This window comes from Thunnus maccoyii, chromosome 4 (assembly GCF_910596095.1).
Source record: "Thunnus maccoyii chromosome 4, fThuMac1.1, whole genome shotgun sequence".
Classification (NCBI taxonomy): Eukaryota; Metazoa; Chordata; class Actinopteri; order Scombriformes; family Scombridae; genus Thunnus; species Thunnus maccoyii.
The window spans coordinates 30,713,727-30,735,830 of record NC_056536.1 but is presented as its reverse complement, the minus strand read 5'-3'; the positions used below and the strand labels follow the sequence as shown (position 1 = coordinate 30,735,830).

The window sequence follows — 22,104 nt, the reverse complement described above, 5'->3', positions numbered from 1 at the left end:
TCCTCCTGCTGCTGCTGCTGCTGCTGTCAGTCAGCGTTTAGCTCAATGTAAGTGTGTATGTGTGTGTGAGAGAGAGAGAGACAGACAGACTGAGAGAGAGAGAGACAGTGTGTCCACTCAGTATTCCTTCTTGACACTTGCTCTCTTAAACCCCTAAACTGTTCCTGTCACCCTCTTCCGCTGAGAAACAGACACCAGAATAATCGTCTTTAACTCAACAGTCTTCAGTTTGAATCCCTTCGAGAGTTGCTGTCGTCCTTCTGAATAAGTCTTCTTTCTCTTTTTCTACAATATATCTGTCTCTTTCAGTGTAAGAAATGTGTGAGGGAGGCTGCGGCTGAACAAGAGTAAAGTACTCGGTCGACTCATCACTCAAGCAACGCTCAAGAGCGTTTTTTACGTTGCACTTCTTTCTTGTTTGGTGGCTGTTTCCTCCTCCAGAACTGGACAAACATCAAGGATGGATTAAAGGGTGTAGAAGCTCCCAGGCTGTTCGGTGATCATGAGCAGCCAAACGAAGACTTTACCACAGGCCTCCATGTTTTTCCTCCACGGTAGCTCAAGTGCACCAAGATCAGTAATGACGCATTTTCCACTTTTCACTCACCAACATCTTAACTGAAACAAACACGATGCAACAAGTTCAGGCGCATTTTCTGGGGGTTGTTGAAAATTTCATCACAAGAAACTTCTACCTGAGAAATTTAAAGGATGACGCATTTCTTAAAGTCTTAAAGTCCCTCCACTCACTCAAAAATGTGTTTTGCTTATTGTTACTTCAGCTAGATGTTTGAGCTTCTCTGTGCAGAGTTTGACAATAGAATCACAACTAGTTTGGGGCCAATCGTTGTCCAGTACGCAACTTACACAAGTGTGATATGGAAACCTGAAACCTCCAGTGCACAAACACTGAAAATGGACTTTACAGTGAAGTAGGAACCATCTTGTGTCCAGCAGGTAAACTTTTAAAATAAACAATATTTGCATAATCGTACATTATGGATTTTTTAACGAAGGAGAAGGTGTAAAGGTAAAGAAAGACCAAAGGATTGTCTTATCATTTTAATGTGCAGAGATGTGTTAGGATGAATTAAATTCAAAGAATTTTTTAACTTGGTAATTGATTTGTGTGGAAAAACAATATCAGAAACACATTCCCATTCAAAGCAGAGTATTTTTTTACAACAAAAAAAGTCTTAAAACATGTCTGGAGGGGATCTTTAACAAACAGAATGTATAAACATGCATAACTTGTGTAAGAGCGTGTAATATTAAACAAGAACGAAGTGTATATGGAACTGAATGAAATAGGGAGGATTATTTACAGGACCAGTGTGTAGGATTTAGTGGCATCTAGTGGTGAGGTTGCAGATTGCAGCCAAATGAATACCCCTCCCATCCCCCACTCTCCTTCTAAGCGTGTAGGAGAACCAACGGTGGCCACAAAACTCGCAAAAAATGCGAAAGGTCCTCTCTAGAGCCAGTGATTGGTTTGTCCATTCTGGGCTACTGTAGAAACATGGCGGACTATGCGGAAGAGGACTCGCTCCCTATGTAGATATAAAGGGCTCATTCTAAGCTAACGAAAACACAACAATTCTTATTTCAGGTGATTATAGACCAATTAAAACGTACTTGTGAATATTATACTCAATTTCTGCCGAGTTTGTTCCACTAGATGCTGCTAAATTTTACACACTGCACCTTTAACATAAGTTAAAATTCAAAGCACCAGAAATCACTTCAGGTGACAAAAACCTCACAGCCTACACAGACTCTGAAACACCTGAGCAGCTGTGTGTGTGTGTGTTTTCTCATGGACTGTGGAGCACCACCATCTAATTAAGCTACAGGAACCACTTTAGAAGATGAAAGAGTTTTTTTTTTTCCACCACACAAACACACACCCACACACACACACATAGATGACAGCTGGTCAGGTGAGTTTAAGTAATATTTTCAGGCATTTTTGGTTTCAAAAGGATGTTTATATCAGAATCAAATCTCCTCACTGAAGAGTCTGCAGGGAAGAAAGAAGAAGACAGAAAGGTAGATATATAACGCAGTCAGTCGGGTAAAACTGATGCCGTGTTTGTGCATCGTCTACACTGTCCAGAGTCCAGAAACCTCACACAGCCACTTCCTCCATCGTCTGTGTAACACATGCTGAACTCTAACCTGTGGACTGATGTCTGTTTCTCACACACACACACACACTCACACACACACACACACACACACACACAGGGGTCAGTGACCTCCTATAGTTTAAAGGAGTCTCGAGGCAGTGTGTTAATGCAGCAGCGCTTCATTCACTGACACACTAGAACATTCCACAGGCTGTTTGCAGGTGATGAGGTCAAAGTGAAGACACTTCCATGGTTAGCGTGCTCTGCTTCACGAGTGCAACGAATGATAATCTTGATTATCAGTTAATCTGTTGATTGCTTTTTCAATCAATTAGCATTTTCATCTACAATCTATATATTTTCATTGTCATGTAGTTTTTTCATTGTTGTCTATAGTAGTTGGAAATTATGTTTTGGAACTGCCATTATGGCCCATATTAGTAATAGTTTGCTTGTATAGTCAGTATATAGTTCTGTGCATGTATGTATAATTGTTTTTGGCTGTAAAGTTTATGGGATTTAATGTTGGGAAGGGGCCTCATGAGGTTTTCAGAGAGACAAATCTGAGGGTGCGTCTGATTACAGGCAGTCAGTTGGTACACCTGTTGTGAATAAGTTGATTGACACTCATTGTTGGTGAAAAGTAAAGAGAACCAAACCAGGAAACTGGAGGACTGTTACACTCTGAGGAAGGCACAGCTGAAACATCTGTGCATTTTCCATCTGTGCTTGTATTGGACAATTTAAATAAAATAAAAAGAAACTAGCTGATTGGTTTGGGTGTGCAAACTCCTTTCTTTGACTTTAGTTACACGCAACCGAGCCTCCCCCACGTCTTTATGTTGAGCGCCATGTTTTATACTATTACGTCTACAAAATGTTAGAAAATAGTTTAAAATGCCTGTGACAATTTGTCAGAGCCCAAATCTTCTAATGTCTTGTTTTGGGTGAAAAAACACCTTTCCTATAACCTTTTATATACAAAATAACTGTTAGGTTTAATCAAACAAAAACGGAATATTATAACCTTGATGAAAGCGGGATTTATTGCAGGTTCCTGCTAGGTGTACCTAATAAACTGGCAACTGACTGTAAGTTTTAGGCATCATAGTAATACAGGAAGAGCAATCGTTGCACACCTGTATTCAGACAGGTGATAAGTAAAACCTCGTAATGCATCAAAATGCTGCTTTTTATTACAGTGAGATAATCAATGTACTGCCTTTATCTGCTTTAAGTGACTTGTGAGTGCATGTAAATATGATGTGAGACATGCAGGTGGCCTGCTGACCAGTCGGTGAGAGAAGAGTGTAACTTGTTCTGAGGAGTGAGAGACGAGCAGATGAAAAGAGAAGAGGCTGAGAGAGCAAAGAGGAATCCTGTCATCTTCCAACAGAGAAATTGAGAAGAGGTGAAGAGAAAACCTGGGAAAGAGAAAAAAAAAGGATGAGAAGAGAGACGAACAAATGGAGAGGAGGAAAGAGGACTTCACCTCACTAATCCCGTCTTTCTCTCTGAACTCTATAACTAATCTACTTCCTGGTTACCAAGGAGACCAAAGGAGAAGTGAGGGATAGGCCACTTGTTGTCGTGGTAACTGCTAACTGCTCCATCAATTGAACCCACTTACCCCCTGCTGGTCTCTCTACACACACACACACACACACACACACACACACACACACACACACACACACACACACACACACACACACACACACACACAAATGAAGAGGTTGGAATTTGTCCGAAAAGAAAGAAAGAAAGAGGAAGGGAGGAAATATAGTAAGTGAGAATTGCAGCCTCGAGGACACAACTGCTGCCATCTCATCTGCAGCTTTCAGTATCCTATGATGCACTGTCCAAACCTTTTTGTGCTCAACAGAAGGAAGCAGCTCAATTGGCCAAAAGTTAAAGCCGCGAGCAGCAACTAGGGTGTTTGAAGTTTGACAAAGCCGAGCAAAGTCACTTCAGCTGGTTTAATTCAGTTTAAACCATCCAATATTATACAGGAAATGATGGACAAAGAACTGTCTTCAGTTAAATGATAATAAGATCAAAGTGGTCTTATTTGGTCCCTCCAACTCCATCAGGGGAATAACTGATCACTTAGAGCCCCTGGCGCCCAACCTTCATGCCCATGCCAGAAATCTTCAATCCAGCTTTAAAATTTGACAAACAAATAACACAAATAACATATTGCTGAACTTAAACCTAATTTAATGACCTGAAGATGGTCACAGATGCCTTAATTTCCTCTCGGCTGGATTACTACAATGCTCTTTATTTAGGAATTAACCAGTCATCCTTGTCTTGCTTGCAGCTGGTGCAGAATGCTGCTGCTAGACTACTAACTGGTACCAGGAAGAGAGACAGCATCACACCTGTACTGGTGTACCTACATTGGCTACTGGTCAAGTATAAGACTTTAAGGTTTAAGGTTCTATTATTTGTTTTTAAAGCTTTACACAGCCTGGCGCCCCGGTACATCTCTGAGCTCCTCTGCCCCCTTTCCAACTCCAGAACTCCTCAGACCAGCTGCTCCTGGATGTCCGTCGATTGAGGCTAAGGTGAAGGGGCAATCGTGCGTTTGCCATAGCCATCACAAAGCTTTTACCATTTTCAATTAAGTGTTCCCCCTCTGTAGACACTTTTAAGGCCAAACTTAAGACCCACATGTTCTCTCAGGCCTTTGAATGTGCTTAAGGTTTTATATTTCTCTTCTGTTTTTTTCTCCAATTGTTCCCTTCCTTATTTATTTGTGTATGCTTATGGGATAGTATTGTGGTGTTATCTCTACTGATTTTTTGCTGTTACCATGTATTGTTATTTTATTTTATTTTTTTAATGTTTTTTTATTTGTAACTGATTTGATTTGAAACTTTGAAACTATACTCTTTGGACCACTGCATGCACTTACCTCCAGGAACTGGCTTGCATCCCTGTGTGATGCTGGGAACAGGAGTGTGAAATTAATCATTAACTTTTTCTTTCTTTTTTTGATAAAGAAGTAAAAATATCTCATAGCATAAGACTTACACCTCATCTGTACTTCCAGTAATCGTTACGTTATACTGTATATAATGAAGAACCAATCATGTTTAACATACAAAATGAAAATGACAGCTGCTGCTGACAGTAGCTTTTGTTTCCGCATAACACCACTGCTGGCATGTAAAACCCTGTAATATGTACAACACACTGACACATTCTTAACAGTGTGACATGAATGTATTGACAATGACACTCAAATAAACAAGTTTCAACAAAGATATAGAATAAACACTAAAATAGAGTTTGAATGTTTTTTTTTTTGTCATCACTTAAAGATATACAGATTAATAGAAACATCTTTGTGACTGTTTAGGCTAGATAAATCAATGATGGGCATGAAAAATAAAGGCATTTAATATCTGAGTGCTATACATATATTTTATTCTTAACACAATAATAACACAGTATCTTGTGCAATAAATGTTGAGTCAGTATGGACTTAGAAGAATATCTACGTTTTAAAAAAACAAGTGCTGTTAAATAGGTTAATTTATGGAATAACGGACAGGGATAAAAAAAAATGTGTAGTACATTTAACAAATTTAAAACATGTTAAAAAATAAGATATTAAACAAATATAAAACTGGTGTGAACATATAGGTGAATGAAATGTTTGATTTTGTATTTTGGGACTATTGTTTTGCATTGCTTGTATTTTGTATGAGGTAAAAAGGGTTGGCATAATAAGCTGAAGCTTCAGCCTACAGTTTTTCAGTTAATAATGTTTCCTTCTTCGTTTGTTTGATATAATTTGTTATGATTCAACTATGTATATATGTACCCCTTTGTTACACTGTTCAAATAAGGACCAAATAAATCAAATCCAAAAAACGACTGCTTGTGGCGTCCTCTTTTGCAGGGACGCCAATTGGCAAATGATGTTTCTTATAATTAGCTGAATTAGTTTTAAGACCTCTAAAAAATTGAGCTCAACTCAAAACCTAGGAAGCTTTCCCCAGCTCTAGGAAAAGGCTCTGGAGGGAGCGTAAACAAACATAGTAGCCTAGTCGGATTTTGCGTCTTGTTCTTGTTCTTTACTCAAAATATAAGCTTCTCAAATACATCTGTACTTGTTGGAGCTGAAATCCGATCTGAAATATGCGAATGGACAGCATGAACATCTGCAGCAACAAAGATTACAGCAGGATGTGTCTGTTTGGTAAGGCTCATTAACTGCTTATTGTTAGATATCTTTATCCTCTCTGTGTTCAGCTCTCAGTACTTTCGTAGCTTCTAACTGAACCTCTCTGGTTTGAAGTTTAGTTTCTCTCTGCCCTACTGTTTGTATTTTCAGATATTTGCCTTATTTTTGCTGATCGCTTTCAGCCGTATCAGTCGTGTTAAGTTACTGCTGATGAAAACCTAATGAAACCATTTCCTGCTTTTGCTGTTTCAGATTAAATGACTATATAACAGGAGATTTTTATTGTGAAGAATTTACAGGAAATGAAAGGTGTTTATCCACCGTCTTGGTGGAGCTTCGGCGCAAGTCTTCTGATAAATCTGGTTGACACAAGATCCGGAGATATTTGGATTTCTTTGTTCGGCAGATCAGTTAGAAATAATGCAGAGAGGAACAGTACAAGCAGAAACAGCCAAAGAAATGCCATAATATTAGCGGAGCAGTGAAATCCAATGAGAGCAGCTGACCATATACATAAATCTGTCACGAGCTGACATCTGCTTGGTTTGAAAGCAGAAAAAACTATTGGGAACCGAGTGTTCAGAGCAGTCCGAAGCTGGTGCTTTTTGCTCACTTCTACATACCTTTACCTCATTATTTGAAACTTTGGCCACGTTTTGTATCAACATTTGTCATTGTAACATCAGATATATGACAGAAAATAAGGAAAAGCATAATAGGTCCCCTTTAATGTTGAATAAAAAAATATTAGGAGCATAGTCCTGGGTTTTCCAAGCATATTTGCTAGCATACTCTTTGGACCACTGTTGTCTCATCACTGGCAGCATGCAACTGCTTCCAGGAATTAGTTTGCGTCACTCTTGATGGATGTGACATGCCCCAAAAGCTACAGGCTTTTGCTAGCTTTAAATTGTCATAATCTGAATGTGAACCTCACCCTTTAGTGAAAACCAGATGCTTCTATCTAAATCCATCTTGATACCTGCCTTCAGTCAAAACTTAACTTAATGCTCTTATCGTCAGATATCACACACAACACACACACATGATGCCTGCATACAGTTCATATTTCGCTCTCTTGGAGCCATAACTTCATATAGAGATGATAAATGTATTGAGTAAATACTGTTTGTGTCTATTCCCAGCATTCCTCGGATGCTCCACCTTCATTTCTGGATCTAGATAGGACTTTGAGATGGACACACACACACACACATATGCACACACACAGAGTGCTGAGGGCGGATATGTTTGAAGTGCTGTGGGCCGGGGAGGGGATGTTTTGGGTTGACAGCGGACTAAATAGTGTGTGTGTGAAGCAGGTACCTACATGCCCTTCTCTTTGTCTCCTCAACAAAACACTTGAAACCACACACACTCCTGGTGGGCCCTCTCCTCTCCCCGTCTCTCTTTTGTTCCTTATATGAGTTCTGCTTTTACTTCCCTAAAAAAGGATTCAGAGCCTGAGGAACCTGATCCAACCCAACACTTTACACATCACACTCCAGACCACGACATCTAGAGACCCTCTGCCCTTTTTTGTCCTGCTTTTTCCAGGTCAACATGGTTGCTTTTACACCAAAAATATCAAAATCAAACAGACAGATTGCCATGAGGTTTCATAAGAACATTCATACATGTTCAGTTTCTATTGCCACCCTAAGGACAGTAAACTTTACAAGCATGATAGTTTTATAATCTCACCATGAAATTTACTGACCTGTGGATTTCAATGATCATGTGACCTTTTTCTTGCTCCACCTTCAGGACAAACTTCACAGTTTTAGTCCCACTAAAAATTTTTTTTAGGTTTTTTTGTTCTGTCATTTTTCTTTAACACTTTCCTGTAGTGTTTCTGTTTTCAGTGTATTATCTTTGTTATGACTGAATCTGTGTTGTTGTGAAGCATTACGTCCTTTACATAATTTAAGTTAGGGCAGCATCTAACCATTATTTTGTCACTGATTACCCGTTCACTGATTTTTACTGATTTTTGCTCATTTTGTCCAATGATCAGTCCAATATTTGAAAGATTTTTAATACGTAGATACATACATGTCTTGGAATTTGTCTAAATAAATACCTGATCCATGATTTAAATGCTCAACTGACTTAGATTTGTTAACTGTCTATCAATGGACCAATCAGGTTAAGCGTATATTTATTTCAGCCCTAATTTCAGCTGCCACTTTAGCACTTGCATGTTAACAACTTCTGTTTTGAGAAAAGCAATAAACAAGCTTATTAGTGATATTATGTTTGCTTCAATTACCCAATGTAACTTAACAACAAAGAAATGAGCAACTGCAGAATAATAGATGTATAGTACTATTGATAATAAATGTTTTGTGCAGCTGGGTTGTGCAGATTTTTAGTATAGAAATAAGGATGAATTCTACTTTAAACTGCAGTCTCCTCCCTTTCTTTGAGCCATTCACTCTCTCTCCATCCAGTCAAGCTTTCTTTCCATCTCTCTCTCTCTCCTGTGTCTCTTTCACCTCCTCTCCCTTCACGGATCCCACCCACTTTGAAGTCTGCTGGCGTCTAAAAGAGGACAAAGAAACACAAAGAGATGAGCCCGGCTGCCTCTGAAGACAGACAAAAGGATGAGCGAGAGAGCGATGGAAAGATAGAGAGGAAGCATGACAAAAGAGAGAGAGAGAGAGAGAGAAAGAGGAAAGGAGCAGGTTGAGAAGAGGGAATGAAGCATGGTAAAAAAGTAAAAAAGTGAGGTGTAGACAGCAGGATGTAGATTCTGAGAGCTGGACAAAAAAATGTGGGATCAAAAAAACTTTCAGTGTTTTTACTTTGTCCGTTACTAATATTACTAAGTTGGGAGTTCACCTGTTCAATAAAATATAGTCTGTTAAATAGAGTCTGAGTTTTGCTCAAGTAGACATCTAGTGGCCATTAAAGGAACTGCAGCTGGAAGTGCTCATGTACTTGTTTCAACATTCAGGCCTGATTGCCACTGCTGCTACCAACTACACTTCCTGTGCAGCAGGAAAGAGCCAAAGAGACCTTTCTGATAGAGAACATATATATATCAGCACAAATGCAATCAAAATCTCTATATAGAATATTTAGTATTAAACAGATGTTGTGCCATAAAACCATATTAGCTCTCTGTCCCTCGTCTCGGGGCAGAAACAGGGTGTTCTTTGTCCTCTGTGTGTCAGAGGTATGCAGGGGGCCAGGTGAGGGGGTTCAGGGGGAGCGTGAGGGGTTTCCATCCCTTCATGTTAAGATCATTGTTTGGCGAGCTGTGACTCGCCGGGCGCTCCCTGCCACAGGCTCAGAAACACCACGCATGTTTAGCATTTCATTCAGATTAAGAGTTTGGCTCCACAAGGAGATGCAATCTGTGTGTGTGTGCTTTACACAGGTAGTGATCCACTTACTTTCTCTTCATCAACAAGTCAGAATATCCACTTGACCGATACTTAGAGCTGCAAATAATTAGTGACTTAATCGATAAGTCAATCAACAGAAAATTAATCGACGATTTTGATAATCAAATAATCCTTTTATTTTTTTAATAAAAAATGCCAAAACATTTAGCTCCTCAAAAATGATGATTTAATGCTTTTCTTTGTCATTATAGTCATTATAGTAAGCTGAATATCTTTGGGTTTTGAACCGTTGGTCGGACAAAATAAAACATTAAAAGACGTGACCTTTGACCCTGGGAAATTGTAACGGGCGCTTTTCACTATTTTACCACGTTTTATAGACAAAGCTATTAAATAACAAAATAATTGGCAGATTCATTTATAATGAAAATAATCATTAGTTGCATCCCTTCAAAAGGAAATATGGTAATTGTACACATGGTAATGTGATGTTATATTTCCTAGTAATATGCGTTTGCTAACACAAAAGCTAACATGCTAATATCCTAGCTGCACATACATTATCATACTATAACACGCTAAATGCTACACGATGCTGTTAAAGCAAATACCTGCATGTTAATATGCTAATGAGGAACTTGTTATAATACAATGGGAAATGAAGTTTGTATTTAATGATCTTTGTATACATAAAATGTTACTATATAAATGGATATATTCAAGACTATGCTATATACACAATATACAAAAGTAACAAAGTTGTTTCTCTTTTTTTTTGTTTGTCGTCATCTTTTACGTCCGTTTTTAAGTCTGCATCTTTAAAGCCTTAAGAAATCCTCTTTCTCTGAGTGTCTTTGCACACTGGAAGCCACATGGGAGACAAGATGGGTTTGCATCTGAGTGAGTTTCTCTCACAGCAGACAGGTTTGTAATTTGCCCATGGATGGGAAGTGATGCAATTAAAAGGCTTTAACAGCAGAGCACCTGCACTGGAGTCTGTCATTCCACCTGAGGGAGACTGCCGAGGAGGGGAGAGATAGTTACCTACAGCATTAGTGTTGCTACTATGACCTAAAAAAAGTTAAATCATAATCTGCACCATGTTTTAGAATTGCAAATTGCTTCACTGCGTCTCCTCATTCCAGTAGTTTGTTTTTGCTGAGCTTTATTTTATAAAACTGCATGATCAGACACACATGTGGTGATCAGTGACACACCTGATTTCTTTCATTAAACAATAATTCCGCATCATCATTTTTATTGGCTGCAGGATATGTGAAGTCGACAGGGCAAGAGCACTTTGCAACGTTTGCCCTTGGAGTGGTCACCTCTGTGGAAGCAAATATTCACATGGCCTTCTGGGAAAAAGAGAGGGAGAGAGAGAGGGGAGAGAGGAGGTGAGAGAGACGATGATGACATCCTTCTCATCTACTCGGCTACTCACCTGAAGGAGGAAAAAAGGGAGAATGTGTGGGAACAAAGCAGTAAAGCAACAGTTGATGACAGCTATTTCTGAGCCTGTGCGAGGTTAAAGACGCCCTGAAACCGCTCTCACACACCACTGGTCCCGTCAGCTCCACACTGTGGTTAGCCTAATGACCACTGTAACCTTCCCATGCCTTCACCTTGCCCTGTTATTCCCACTTTGACCTCTATTTCATCTGCTTGCTCATTCTTTAACCAGCCAGATGGTGCAGACAGTAAGTAACATGTAAACCACCCTGCTCCAAGATCTTCAAGTAAAAATCTACTAGAAGAAGTAGTCCAACATCAGTATTGTTGTAATGAAGCTTCCAGCCTTTAGTGAGGGCTCTGAGCTCAGATGAAGAAATTTGACCTGATTTAATAAACGTGATCTTGTGAATCCAGCTGCCTTGCAAGGTAAAAAAGAAATTAGCCTCATCTTAGATTTTGCATGTATGTTTTATTCACTTTTATGGAAATAGATTAAAACTTTTTCTCTCCTGATAGATCACTGAAAGGGTCGCCTTTAACATTTGTCAAACTTTATGAGAAGTGAATGCCAGAAATGGGTGGGTTCACTCTGACAGCAATATAGGACAGCACAGTCATAGATCAGGATCCATCCTCTGTTGCTCCTCCTGAGGGTTCTTCCATTTTTCACCCCACCATCCCCAAATTCAAGATGTTGTATTGCTGTACAGATTATAAAGCCCCCTGACGCAAATTATTATATTAATGATATTGGGCTATAACTATTATCGATAGCATCCAAGTGATATAATAACTTAAATAGGCCTAGATATAACAGACATAACAGATATAACAGTTAAATCCCGACAAACAAGGTCTAATACATTTAAGCAAGATGATCACATAATCACACATATTGTCCAGCATGTTTAGGAACAAAGCTACAGCAGGACATCTGGCCATTAATAAAACCAGAGTTTGTGAAGATAAACTCTCCTTCATGGCAGCAAGGTGTTGAGTTCAATTGCAGTTTTAGATTTTTAGATCCATGGTTTCCATTCATTCCCAAATGGTATGAAAATCAGAAAATTGGAAACACAATCACAGTGAAGATCAAGTCAGCTTTTTGCCAACTTTACCCCAAACTTTTCAAGTCAGTCTGTTATTAAACTGCATTCAAACTGAAACCATAAGGAAATGAATGGAAACAAATGGCTGCCTGGAAAAGTATGAAAATACATCCAAAAATATAAAACCTAACTGGTTGATAAAAACGTAAAGTATTTGTAGCAAATGGCTAGACTTCTTTTGGCTTTATTTTTCGTTTGTTGTCCTCCATCACTCAACTGCTAACTAGTCAAACTAGCTAAATACCACATATAAATAAATAATAAAAAAAAAAAAATAAGCCACCTCTCCCAGGTGCTTCATTTGAATGCCAACACTTTATGGTTTTGCAGTAAAAAAAAAACAGCAGATACAGCCTGTTTTCAAAACCATTCAGTTTCCTTGCTGCATAAATATAAATGGCTGAAACTATTTTAATCAAAGGACGTCAACTTCACCTGTTTTCCCTCACGCAGAACTCACAGCGCGGGTGCAATACCCGCTTCCACCACACACGCACTGGCCTTTACATTGCGTTGTCTTCGAGGGGGGCGCTGTTTCACACATTTGAGGACCGCGCTGCGAGAATTGTAACCATCATGTGCGTAAAATAATCAAAGAAACGTTTGAATATTTTCATTAAGATTAAGATTATAGGTTGAAGAACAAAATTAAGAGGGTAAAAGAGGAAATAAAGGAAAATTCAAGAGAAAGACAATCATTAAAAAAGTATTTAGGGGCGAAAAGCATTTATCTGCGTTTCATCAGCTCTCATTTTTAAAGGCATCATTCAAGTAAATAATGGAAAATCGGGAGTGATGTGCCGTTATATAATTACAGTATCAAGATGACTGAAACATGTAAGAGATGGCATCAGATGCAGACGTTTCCTCTTGTATTTTTCTTGAGGTTTTTCTTTTTTTCCATCCAATTAAAGTACAAAAAACTGAAAACATTTACAGCTCTGACACTGTGAGCCGAAGGTGAATTTTCTTTGCTGCCTGCAATACTACAAGAGTTTGAACAGGTTTTTCTAGTTTTAAAATAAGCCCATTTCTTGTCACATGCTGCCCTCTGCTGGTCAAAATAACTAACAGTGACAGGGATGGAGCGCTGGGAAGAATACTGTATATTTTAAAATACCAGAAAATCTGTTAGTTCATTCAGGTTATACTCCCAAATGTAAACATTACCTCAGATCTAAACAGCTATTTTAAATGATTTAGAGGACTACTCAAACTGTCAGAATGTGAAAAGGCCACATTTCACTCACATTATTAGAGCTACAACGATTAGTCGATAAATCAATAAGTTGATCAAAAGAAACTACTTTTTTGATAATCTATTTATTGTTTCATTTTTCAAGCAAAAATGCCAAATTTTCTTCGGTTCCAGTTTCTTAAATTTTTTATTTTTCTTTGTAATATATGACAGTAAATTGAGAATCCTACAGTTTTGTACTGACACAAAAAACAAGAAAAAATTGTTGGTACCATTGTGGGCTCTGAGAAATTGTAAATGCTATTATTTTTTCAAACAATTTCTTAGCATTTCATTCACTAAACTACTGAGAAAATCTGCAGGTTAATCAATGAAAATAAGTTATAGCCCAACACACATTCACTGAGCTGGTTTATTTCAGCAGATTACCACTAAATATCATGTCATGCACGTTCTATTCATCGTTTTGTGTCTGCAAGATCCTGGACTTTCTACTAACTGGATCAATTAAACCATATTCAGTACAGCATTACACTAATAACTGTAAAACTGTAATAACTGTAAAAAATCATTGTCGTGCAGAGTGTTAGCATTTAACTTTCAGATTACAGTTTGACTGTAAAATTGCTGTTCAGAAGTCTAAAATCTGGACTCTTGACTCACATTTTGGTTTCATGTCATACTGTTTTTCACGTTCATCGTGGTGTTAAACTATTTTTGAGTATTTTTTCTCTGAAGAAACCAACTTGTTTTTGCAAAACACACCTTCTTTTCTCCAGCTGATCACTAAACAGTCCATACTGGGATGTTATGTCTTAATCATGTTTACTACTATAATCACATACACTGAACGGTAGTTTACACTCAAACACCACTTTGCATCAGCGTTTTACTTGCTGGTAGCAAACTTATTCGTCTGGACAAAGACACATTTTATGACTTAGATAATATGTTATGGCTACACCTGCACTTTATGTAAAAAGACTATTATATGAATGCATTGTTTCAATTTTTACTGTGCATAATGTTTCAAAAACAAGGCTTGAACAAGAGTATCTTTACCATGACGCCAAACATTTTTAGGCCTTTACTACATGTGATCGGTTTAATTTCTTCTCAACTGAATATTTTAACATTTTTTAACCATAAATCATCCAATGTCCAGCCATTGTTCCAATGACTGAATTCACAGAGTGAGTCCACTGACTCCACAAGCCAGAAAACATTAAAAGTTAAAGCTAAAAAGCTTGGTAAACAATGCGTTACTAATCTGTGTCGTCTCAACTTGCGCTACACGTTTCAGTTACAGCAGTCATGCCAGAAAGTGCAACTGTAAGACAGCCAAGCAAAACTTCTGGCCTGCCAAAAATCTAACTGATTGTCTGACAGCCACACTGCTGATCCCTCAGGCAATTTATCAGGTGTTACAATGAAATTAATTCTAAATGTATGCGGGGTGACCTATTTTGGAATCAAAATAGAGCGTTACCGTCTGGCTTTAGTCTTATCAAGATTGAAAACTTTCCAGTGAATTGAAATATTGCCTTGAAGCCTGATATTAAAACTCACATATTTGACTGACAGGCTGACTATGAGAAACCTCTTTATGTGGTGCAGAAGTTATTAAAAAATGACAACAACAATAGTGATGACAGTTGGTTTTTTTTCCATTTTATTTAACAAAGTTTCCACAGCTCCAATGTTACACTCAGAAGTTCCTGTAAAAACAAAAAAGAAAGAGAGAACAAGTTGTTAGTTGCCATGTCCAAGTTGTAGATTGATACAGATCTAAACTGATAAACATCCTGCCTGAACAGATACCACAAATGGATTTGCCAAAGAAATAAACTGATGGATGATGATGGAGCACTAATGACTCCATTATTTATTTTTAATGTGAAACCTTTTTTCTAATGTCAACAACACAACTTGCAGCACAGAGATCATCTCCATAACGGGACAAATGATTCATCAGGTGACGAAGCCATTGATCGGCTTTAAATTTGACTTTTTCCCCCCATTCTGACATGTAGGAAAAGTAAAGGTGTAAATACTAAAATGAATGACGGCTGATTTCCATTTAGCTTTCAGGGTCCTGGTATGGGTGCTTACTGGTTCATTGTCTAACTCATGATTTACTGGGACACTTCAATAGAATGGATCCATTTTTAACGGTGTTGGTAACAACTGTGGCTTCCCTACTATGACAAATCAGAATGTCTGATGGGAAAAAGGTACAAGTTTCTAAAAGGAGTGTGAAACTGTTGAATGTGTTTCTTGCATTGTGTTTACTGACTCCCTCTCCATCTGTGTCAAACAACACGACCTCTGCTTACTGTTTCCCAAAAACCCAAGGTTACGTCCTCAAATGTCTTGCTTTGTCCCGACCAACAATCCACAACCCAAAGATACCAGAGAATTTTAGCATTTTTTCTTTAAAATGACTCAAAACAATGAATCGATTATCAAAAACAGTTGGTGATTAATTTTCTTTCTATCGAAACCCAGACAGTAACGAAACTGGTAAAAACAAAACTGGTGATGCAAACTATGACAGACTCATCAGTCTCCCATCACTGTCCCTATTCATGCATCTTTATACATGGAATATTCTCATACACACACACACAGACACACACTGTAACTCTGTTGTAATCATGAAATTCGAGAGCAGGTTCTTACTTTGCAACAATGGTGTCGTTCTTTGCCAGCCTCAGGATGGAGTCATCAGACTCACCCTGTAGGAGGGAAAAAGATGTTCAGATATAAGCGTTAAGAGGAAAACCTCTCAGCAGAGGCACATTTCCAGTAAAGACTTTAGGTCGTTACAACCACCCAACACTAAGGTTAAAGCCTTTTCCCTTGCAGAACAGACAAGATATCCTTCGGATTTAGTCAAATAGAATCTCAAGTCTGTCCTACAATCACATGCAAACTTGTCCTCTACTGTCTCGTTGTTGTTTAAAGGAAGACAAACATCTAGAAAAATTATTCTGCACTAGAATCCAATTACAGGTGAAATTACAAACAATTCTAATTGATGTTGGAATTTCTCTAAATTCAATTAGAGGATCACCTGATGACAAATGAGAAATATGAGTTGATGCACAAGTGTCACTTTGATCTTTTAAGTCATAAGAAAGAAAGATAAATTGGCCTTGAAATGTTTAATAATTCAGTTTTACTGCGGGGAAAATTAATTCAGATTTAAAACAAAGACACTTCACTGAATAATCCTCAGCTACAAGACTGTTATCGATGGCTGACAACAAATAAAAGTACAATGCACCACAGATTACACCGAGACTCACCATTCTGCGGATGGCGCCACAGATAGCATAGGTCTTGAACTGACCATTGAAGCGACCGGTCACCTTGTCAACCTGCAGAAAACAGACAAGAAGAATAATTTGAAAACAACTGTTGTACACAGGAAAGTTGAGTTTTCAGCTAATTTAAGCACGCCGTACAGATTTAGATTAAAGAATGTACTTTGACCTGTTTTAGGCATCAATTAGTTTGTTAATTCCGACAGACTTTTGAAACTTGCAGAAGTTGTGTAATCCATCACAATGAACATTACATTTTTGTCAATGTTATTGCTGCATGATAGTTTAGTGTAGACTTCAAAAAGCAATCTGCAATTGAACCAGTAACTACACAATAATGGAATGTATACTAGAAATGTAACGATTAATCCATCAAAAAAACAAAGTAGCAACTATTTTGATAGCTGAATGATCATTTGTCATGTTCTAAAGCAAGAAATTTGCTATTTTTAGCTTCTCAAATGTGAGGGTTTGGTGCTTTTCTGTGTTATATATGATATATATTTTAAGACATCTCAGTGGGAAATTATAACAAGTATTTTTCGGACATATAGGATTGGACGATTAATTTAGTAAAAAATGAAAATGGTGGTTAGTTGCAGCTCTAATGCATTCAAAAAGTAATGCAGGCTGCACTCTATGTTCCCTGTGATGGCTTAAACATGAGGCGAGTTTCACAAGTCTGCTCTCATTTCAATATTATATGGAAATGAATGAAAATCAATGACTGCCTGTAGAACAAATACACTCCCCCGCCATAAAAGAATCTAAAAAACACAGTAGCATGTTGTGCGGGCTGACAATAAAATTAAGTACATATAAGTACATGTGCATTTTGTCTGTCCGTGACAGCTAGACTCAAACTACTGATATTATTGGAGCCTATTTGTTTTCACATTGTGACGTAATGGGTCTGTGGGTTGCCGCTTACAGAACTATTCCAGTCGTATTCCTGCCTCCATGCCGTGCAGCCTGTTTCCAAACTGAATGTGTCTTCCATAATGTTATCTTACAATTTTCCCTGCGCTATTCAGCCTCACTGTCATGGTTCTCCGATGGTTTATTCCTGCGGCTGACTCGACGCAAATTTTTCAACCAACACTGAGCCTACTATTTGTTTTACAACTATAAACAAAGATTAGATAGCAGAGCATGTGTCACCGGGCTACAGGTTTGCAATGTGAGCTGCAAACTGATACGTGAAAACAAAAAAGTGTGACACATCTTCAACAATGAGACTGAAATATTGACTTCATTTAGTATTCAGGATAAGTCCACGGTTTTTCCAAGTGTGTCTTAAATCAACAGTCAGGAGTCCAAATGAACATTAATAATCATTCCTCCTGTTCATACTGACCATTAGAAGATCCCTTTATTATGTACTTACAATGGAAGTGATGGGGGACAAAATCCACAGTCCTCCTTCTGTGCAAAAAAATGTATTTCAAAGTTTACCTGAAGCTAATATGAAGCTCCAGCGTCCAAATGAGTCAAATCAAGTAGATATCTTTCAATGTTAGTCTTTTTAGTGCCAAAATCCCTCTTTTTGTTACTATACTTCCACCTGCAGCTCAACAGGGAAACACTGTCCGAGGAAACACAAAGAGGAGAATTTGATGCTAAAAAGACTGTAGATGTGTCAGATATCCACTTGATATGACTAACTCAGACTGCTGAAGCCTCTTTTTTTTGCCCAACATGAGGATTGTGGATTTTGGCCTCCATCACTTACATTAATAAGGTTATTTGAAGGGGATCTTTACAGCCAGTATGAAGAGGAGGAATGATTACAGTGAGGAAAACCTCTTTCAGTGTTCATATGGACAACTGACTGTTGTAAGACACACTTGAACAATTGTGAACCTTTCCTTTAATCCAACTTTGGACTTTTCTGCAAACAGAAACTGCCATCCATGTTAGCTTTTAAGTGATAATCATCTTTGGAAGTTTAATCAAAATGGTTTTTGGCATCATTAAACACATGTAATTATAACACACCGTTTAGCTGCAAAATGAAACCTTTTCTTTCAAAATTCTGAAACAGCATTTGAGTGTGTATCACATGAAGCGTTACGTATCAAATGCTTTGCCATTTTGTTTAGAAACAGGACTCATTCTACTACTCAGCGGCTTGAGATAGTTTAGTACAAGACAACTTAGCTTATAAATCCACTTTTTCCAAGTATAATTTCCAAAAAAAAAGAAGAACAAAGTCCAATATGGTGCTCTTTAACTTTAGGGTACATGAATTCATGCAACTTTTTACAAGAACTAGTATTCTCACACATCTACAAATTATGTTTGACTTGTTTAATAAAAAAGAAGTAAGTTTTAAGTATTGCTGTGGTCTTACTCTTACAGTTAATACTCACAGCATGTCCAACACAGGCTAAATCCCATCATATTGAGGGTCATATCATGTGCACAATATATCATGATAAACTTCATGGCTAACATTACATTTTTTTTAATGTTTCTTTTTTTTTTTTTTTTTTTTACCTCAGCAATGTTGATCTGGATGGAGGCATGGTCCTTGGCTCCAATGATTCTGTTGCTAGCAGAGCTGCAACAGACACACGGTATTATAATTCAGTTTTCTTGTAAAGGAAATTTCACAGTCATGCACACTAATTTTTACCTAGTGGTTTGAATAAAAAATAGTAGTTACTTTATTTTTATAGTGTTTTATAATTAAAGTTAAAAAAATACAGAACATGACACAGAAAAGGACCTACACCCGACCCACCCAATGGTGCACCACAACAATTAAAAGATAGAGAAAAAAATAATACAAATAAAAAAAATACACACAGAATCTTTGCAAAAATAAGTATAATGGTTCCCAGATCCTCCCAAACTTCTTTGGTTTTTTTTAATTTAAATCATAAGTCAGCTTCTCCAGCAGCATTAGGACAGCAATCTGTTCCAGCTACATATTAACAGAGGGAACGTGTGGCTTTGACCACAAACGGTAAAATACCGTCTTTGCCACAAATGAAAAAGTTATTAAACATATTAAAGTCTGTTTGGATAAGGTCACAAGACCAAAACAGATTAATTGAAGTTCCTCTGTGAGATTTACATCTTTAACAAAGGTTTGAGGTACTGGAGTGAGATATGTTCTTCGTCTATGTTGTTGCACAGTAATAGAAATGCATTAGGGGAAGACCCTCCTCACACATTTCAGATTATTCTACCTCCAAATCACAGACTTTAACCCTCATCCTACCAACATATTTAACCATATTTTAACATACAAGGACTATTGACTGGGATCCATGGGGACCCTAAGAATAAACTACTGTAAGAAACAACCATCGTAGCAAAATGTTAGCTTATTTCTTCTCAAGAACATTAGCTATGTAATTACTGTCATCTGCAAAAAAACCCATAATATTTTTGGAAAGGTGCAGTTGATTTGCATATAGAGTAAAACGAAAATGGATTGGATTGGAATGAAAACTTTGAATGATAGAATAAAGAACCTGAGATGTGACAAAAGTATACCTCTGGGGTCAGCGGGTACAGGATAAAGACTTAAGTAGTAGTAGTAGTAATTTCTTTACTGTCTAAAGGATGCCCCCTTTTTATCTTAGAGTCAGTATAAAACTCCATTCAGCCTTCTTACCATTTACGTGGGACGTAAAGGTCCACAAATTCGCCAGCGTCGTTCTGCATGTTTGGGGGATGTACAGGTCGCTTACAAATCTGAAAGAAACAAATTTGGACCAAAAAGATGAGAGGAGTTGATGCGTTAAATGCTAACTAGCTACCGTAACTCTGCCGACATAACGTTATATCAAACCAGCACATATTCAAAACTGTGAGAGGTTTTACAGCCACCTGTTTCCAAAGTAGCCCGACGTAAAGCAGCATAAAATACCACAATAAAACATTAAAATGTGTGTCTATATAGAAACCAGCAGTTACAACAGTGTTAGCCTGTTAGCCAGCAGTTAGCGTGCGGAGTGCACTGTACGGCCGCGTGCGGCTGCTCACCGACAAATGCCTAATGTTTACACTTTATTTCGGTGATAAACACCATTTAATCACGACATACAGCTGAATACTCATGTTAATGTAAACCAACGCCACAGAAAGTACGGTTTTAGACCAAAAGACAGCACATTTTTAACATTTTAAGACGAGAGCACGACAGATACATACCGTATGCCGAAATGGCTGACAGGAAAGGAAGAGCTGCTGACCCGGAAATGAAAATATCCCTTTCTGATTGTTTTTGTCGCCATCTGCTGGATGATATTACTACAACCACAAAAATGCCCCTAAGTATGTGGGCATATAGAGCTGAAATGATTCGACAGAAAGATAATTTTGATAATCGATTAAAGGACAGGTTCACAATTTTTCAAGTCTGTCTTAAAACAACAGTCAGGTGTCCATATGAACAGTGAAATAGATTTTCCTCGCTGTAATCATCCCTCCTGCTCATACTGACTATTAAAAGATCCCCTTCAAATGTGCTTTCAATTTAAGCGATGGGGGCCAAATTCCACAGTGTGTCCACACAGTCATTTTGTGCAAAAATGCATTTTAAAGTTTATCTGAAGCTTATATGAGGCTTCAGCAGTCTGAGACAGTGTATCCCTGTTGAGCTGCGGTGGAAGTATAGTAACAAAAAGAGGGATTTTGGCACTAAAAAGACTGTAACATTAAAACATACCTACTTGACTTGACTCATTTGGATGGCTCAAGCATCATATCAGCTTCAGATAAAGTTTTAAACACATTTTTGCACAGAAGGAGGACTGTGGATTTTGTCCTCCGTCACTTACATTGTAAGTACATTATGAAGGGATTTACTATGGCAAGTGGATAGTGCCACAATAACCCAGTGAAGGAGACTGTCGTGTGACATTTACGTGAGGAAAGACTCATCTGTGCACCGTGCAAGTGTGACTTACCGTCAAGCTATGTGTGTTACATGCCTCTAATGGATTTTCAAAATAAAGCACTTCCGTGTTTATGGGAAATCACAAAATAAAAGCAATATAAGCGAGTTACTGCATTAAAACTTTTTCGGGTTGTGGGTAAGTGAAATAATTTATAAAACATACACAAAATAGCCTAAATCTTAACTCATCCATCTTAAAACAGCACCACATAGTCTACATAAAAACAAACATCTAAAAATGCTGTTGATGTCCATGTCTGATGGTAACCAGGTGACATACAAAGAAACAAGCCCTGCACCCACCAGTAAGCTGAAATCCTATGATTAACCTTTCAGATAAGGCACTCACTCCCTATCAACTTCTCACAAAAGGCTTAAGTTTTGTCCCCACGTGCAAAATAAACTGTTTTGAGGTGAA

The 22,104-nt window shown here is 37.9% G+C and overlaps 1 protein-coding gene and 1 long non-coding RNA gene across 2 annotated transcripts; both read right to left on the bottom strand.

Moving 5' to 3' along the window:
* Nucleotides 1–9,952: 9,952 nt before the first annotated feature.
* Nucleotides 9,953–13,275, bottom strand: LOC121896105. Its single transcript, XR_006095923.1, has 3 exons — nt 13,060–13,275; nt 10,898–12,800; nt 9,953–10,698 (listed from the first exon to the last, which is right to left on the bottom strand). It is a non-coding gene; the product is annotated as an uncharacterized LOC121896105 (long non-coding RNA).
* A 1,816-nt stretch (nt 13,276–15,091) lies between these two features.
* rps21 (ribosomal protein S21) lies at nt 15,092–21,038 on the bottom strand. The gene is made up of 6 exons (XM_042407752.1): nt 20,939–21,038; nt 20,400–20,479; nt 19,271–19,334; nt 16,754–16,825; nt 16,125–16,180; nt 15,092–15,160 (listed from the first exon to the last, which is right to left on the bottom strand). Exons 2-6 carry the CDS (start codon nt 20,447–20,449, stop codon nt 15,151–15,153), a joined length of 252 nt encoding a protein of 83 aa, XP_042263686.1. The 5' UTR covers nt 20,450–20,479; nt 20,939–21,038; the 3' UTR covers nt 15,092–15,150.
* Between the last annotated feature and the right edge of the window lie 1,066 nt (nt 21,039–22,104).

Coding starts and splice junctions, on each gene's coding strand:
- rps21 (XM_042407752.1), bottom strand. CDS start 20,449: ATGCAGAACGACGCTGGCGAATTTGTGGACCTTTACGTCCCACGTAAA. Junction 19,335..20,399: donor CTTTACGTCCCACGTAAATG/GTAAGAAGGCTG, acceptor TGTCTGTTGCAG/CTCTGCTAGCAACAGAATCA. Junction 16,826..19,270: donor TCCAGATCAACATTGCTGAG/GTAAAAAAAAAA, acceptor TGTTTTCTGCAG/GTTGACAAGGTGACCGGTCG.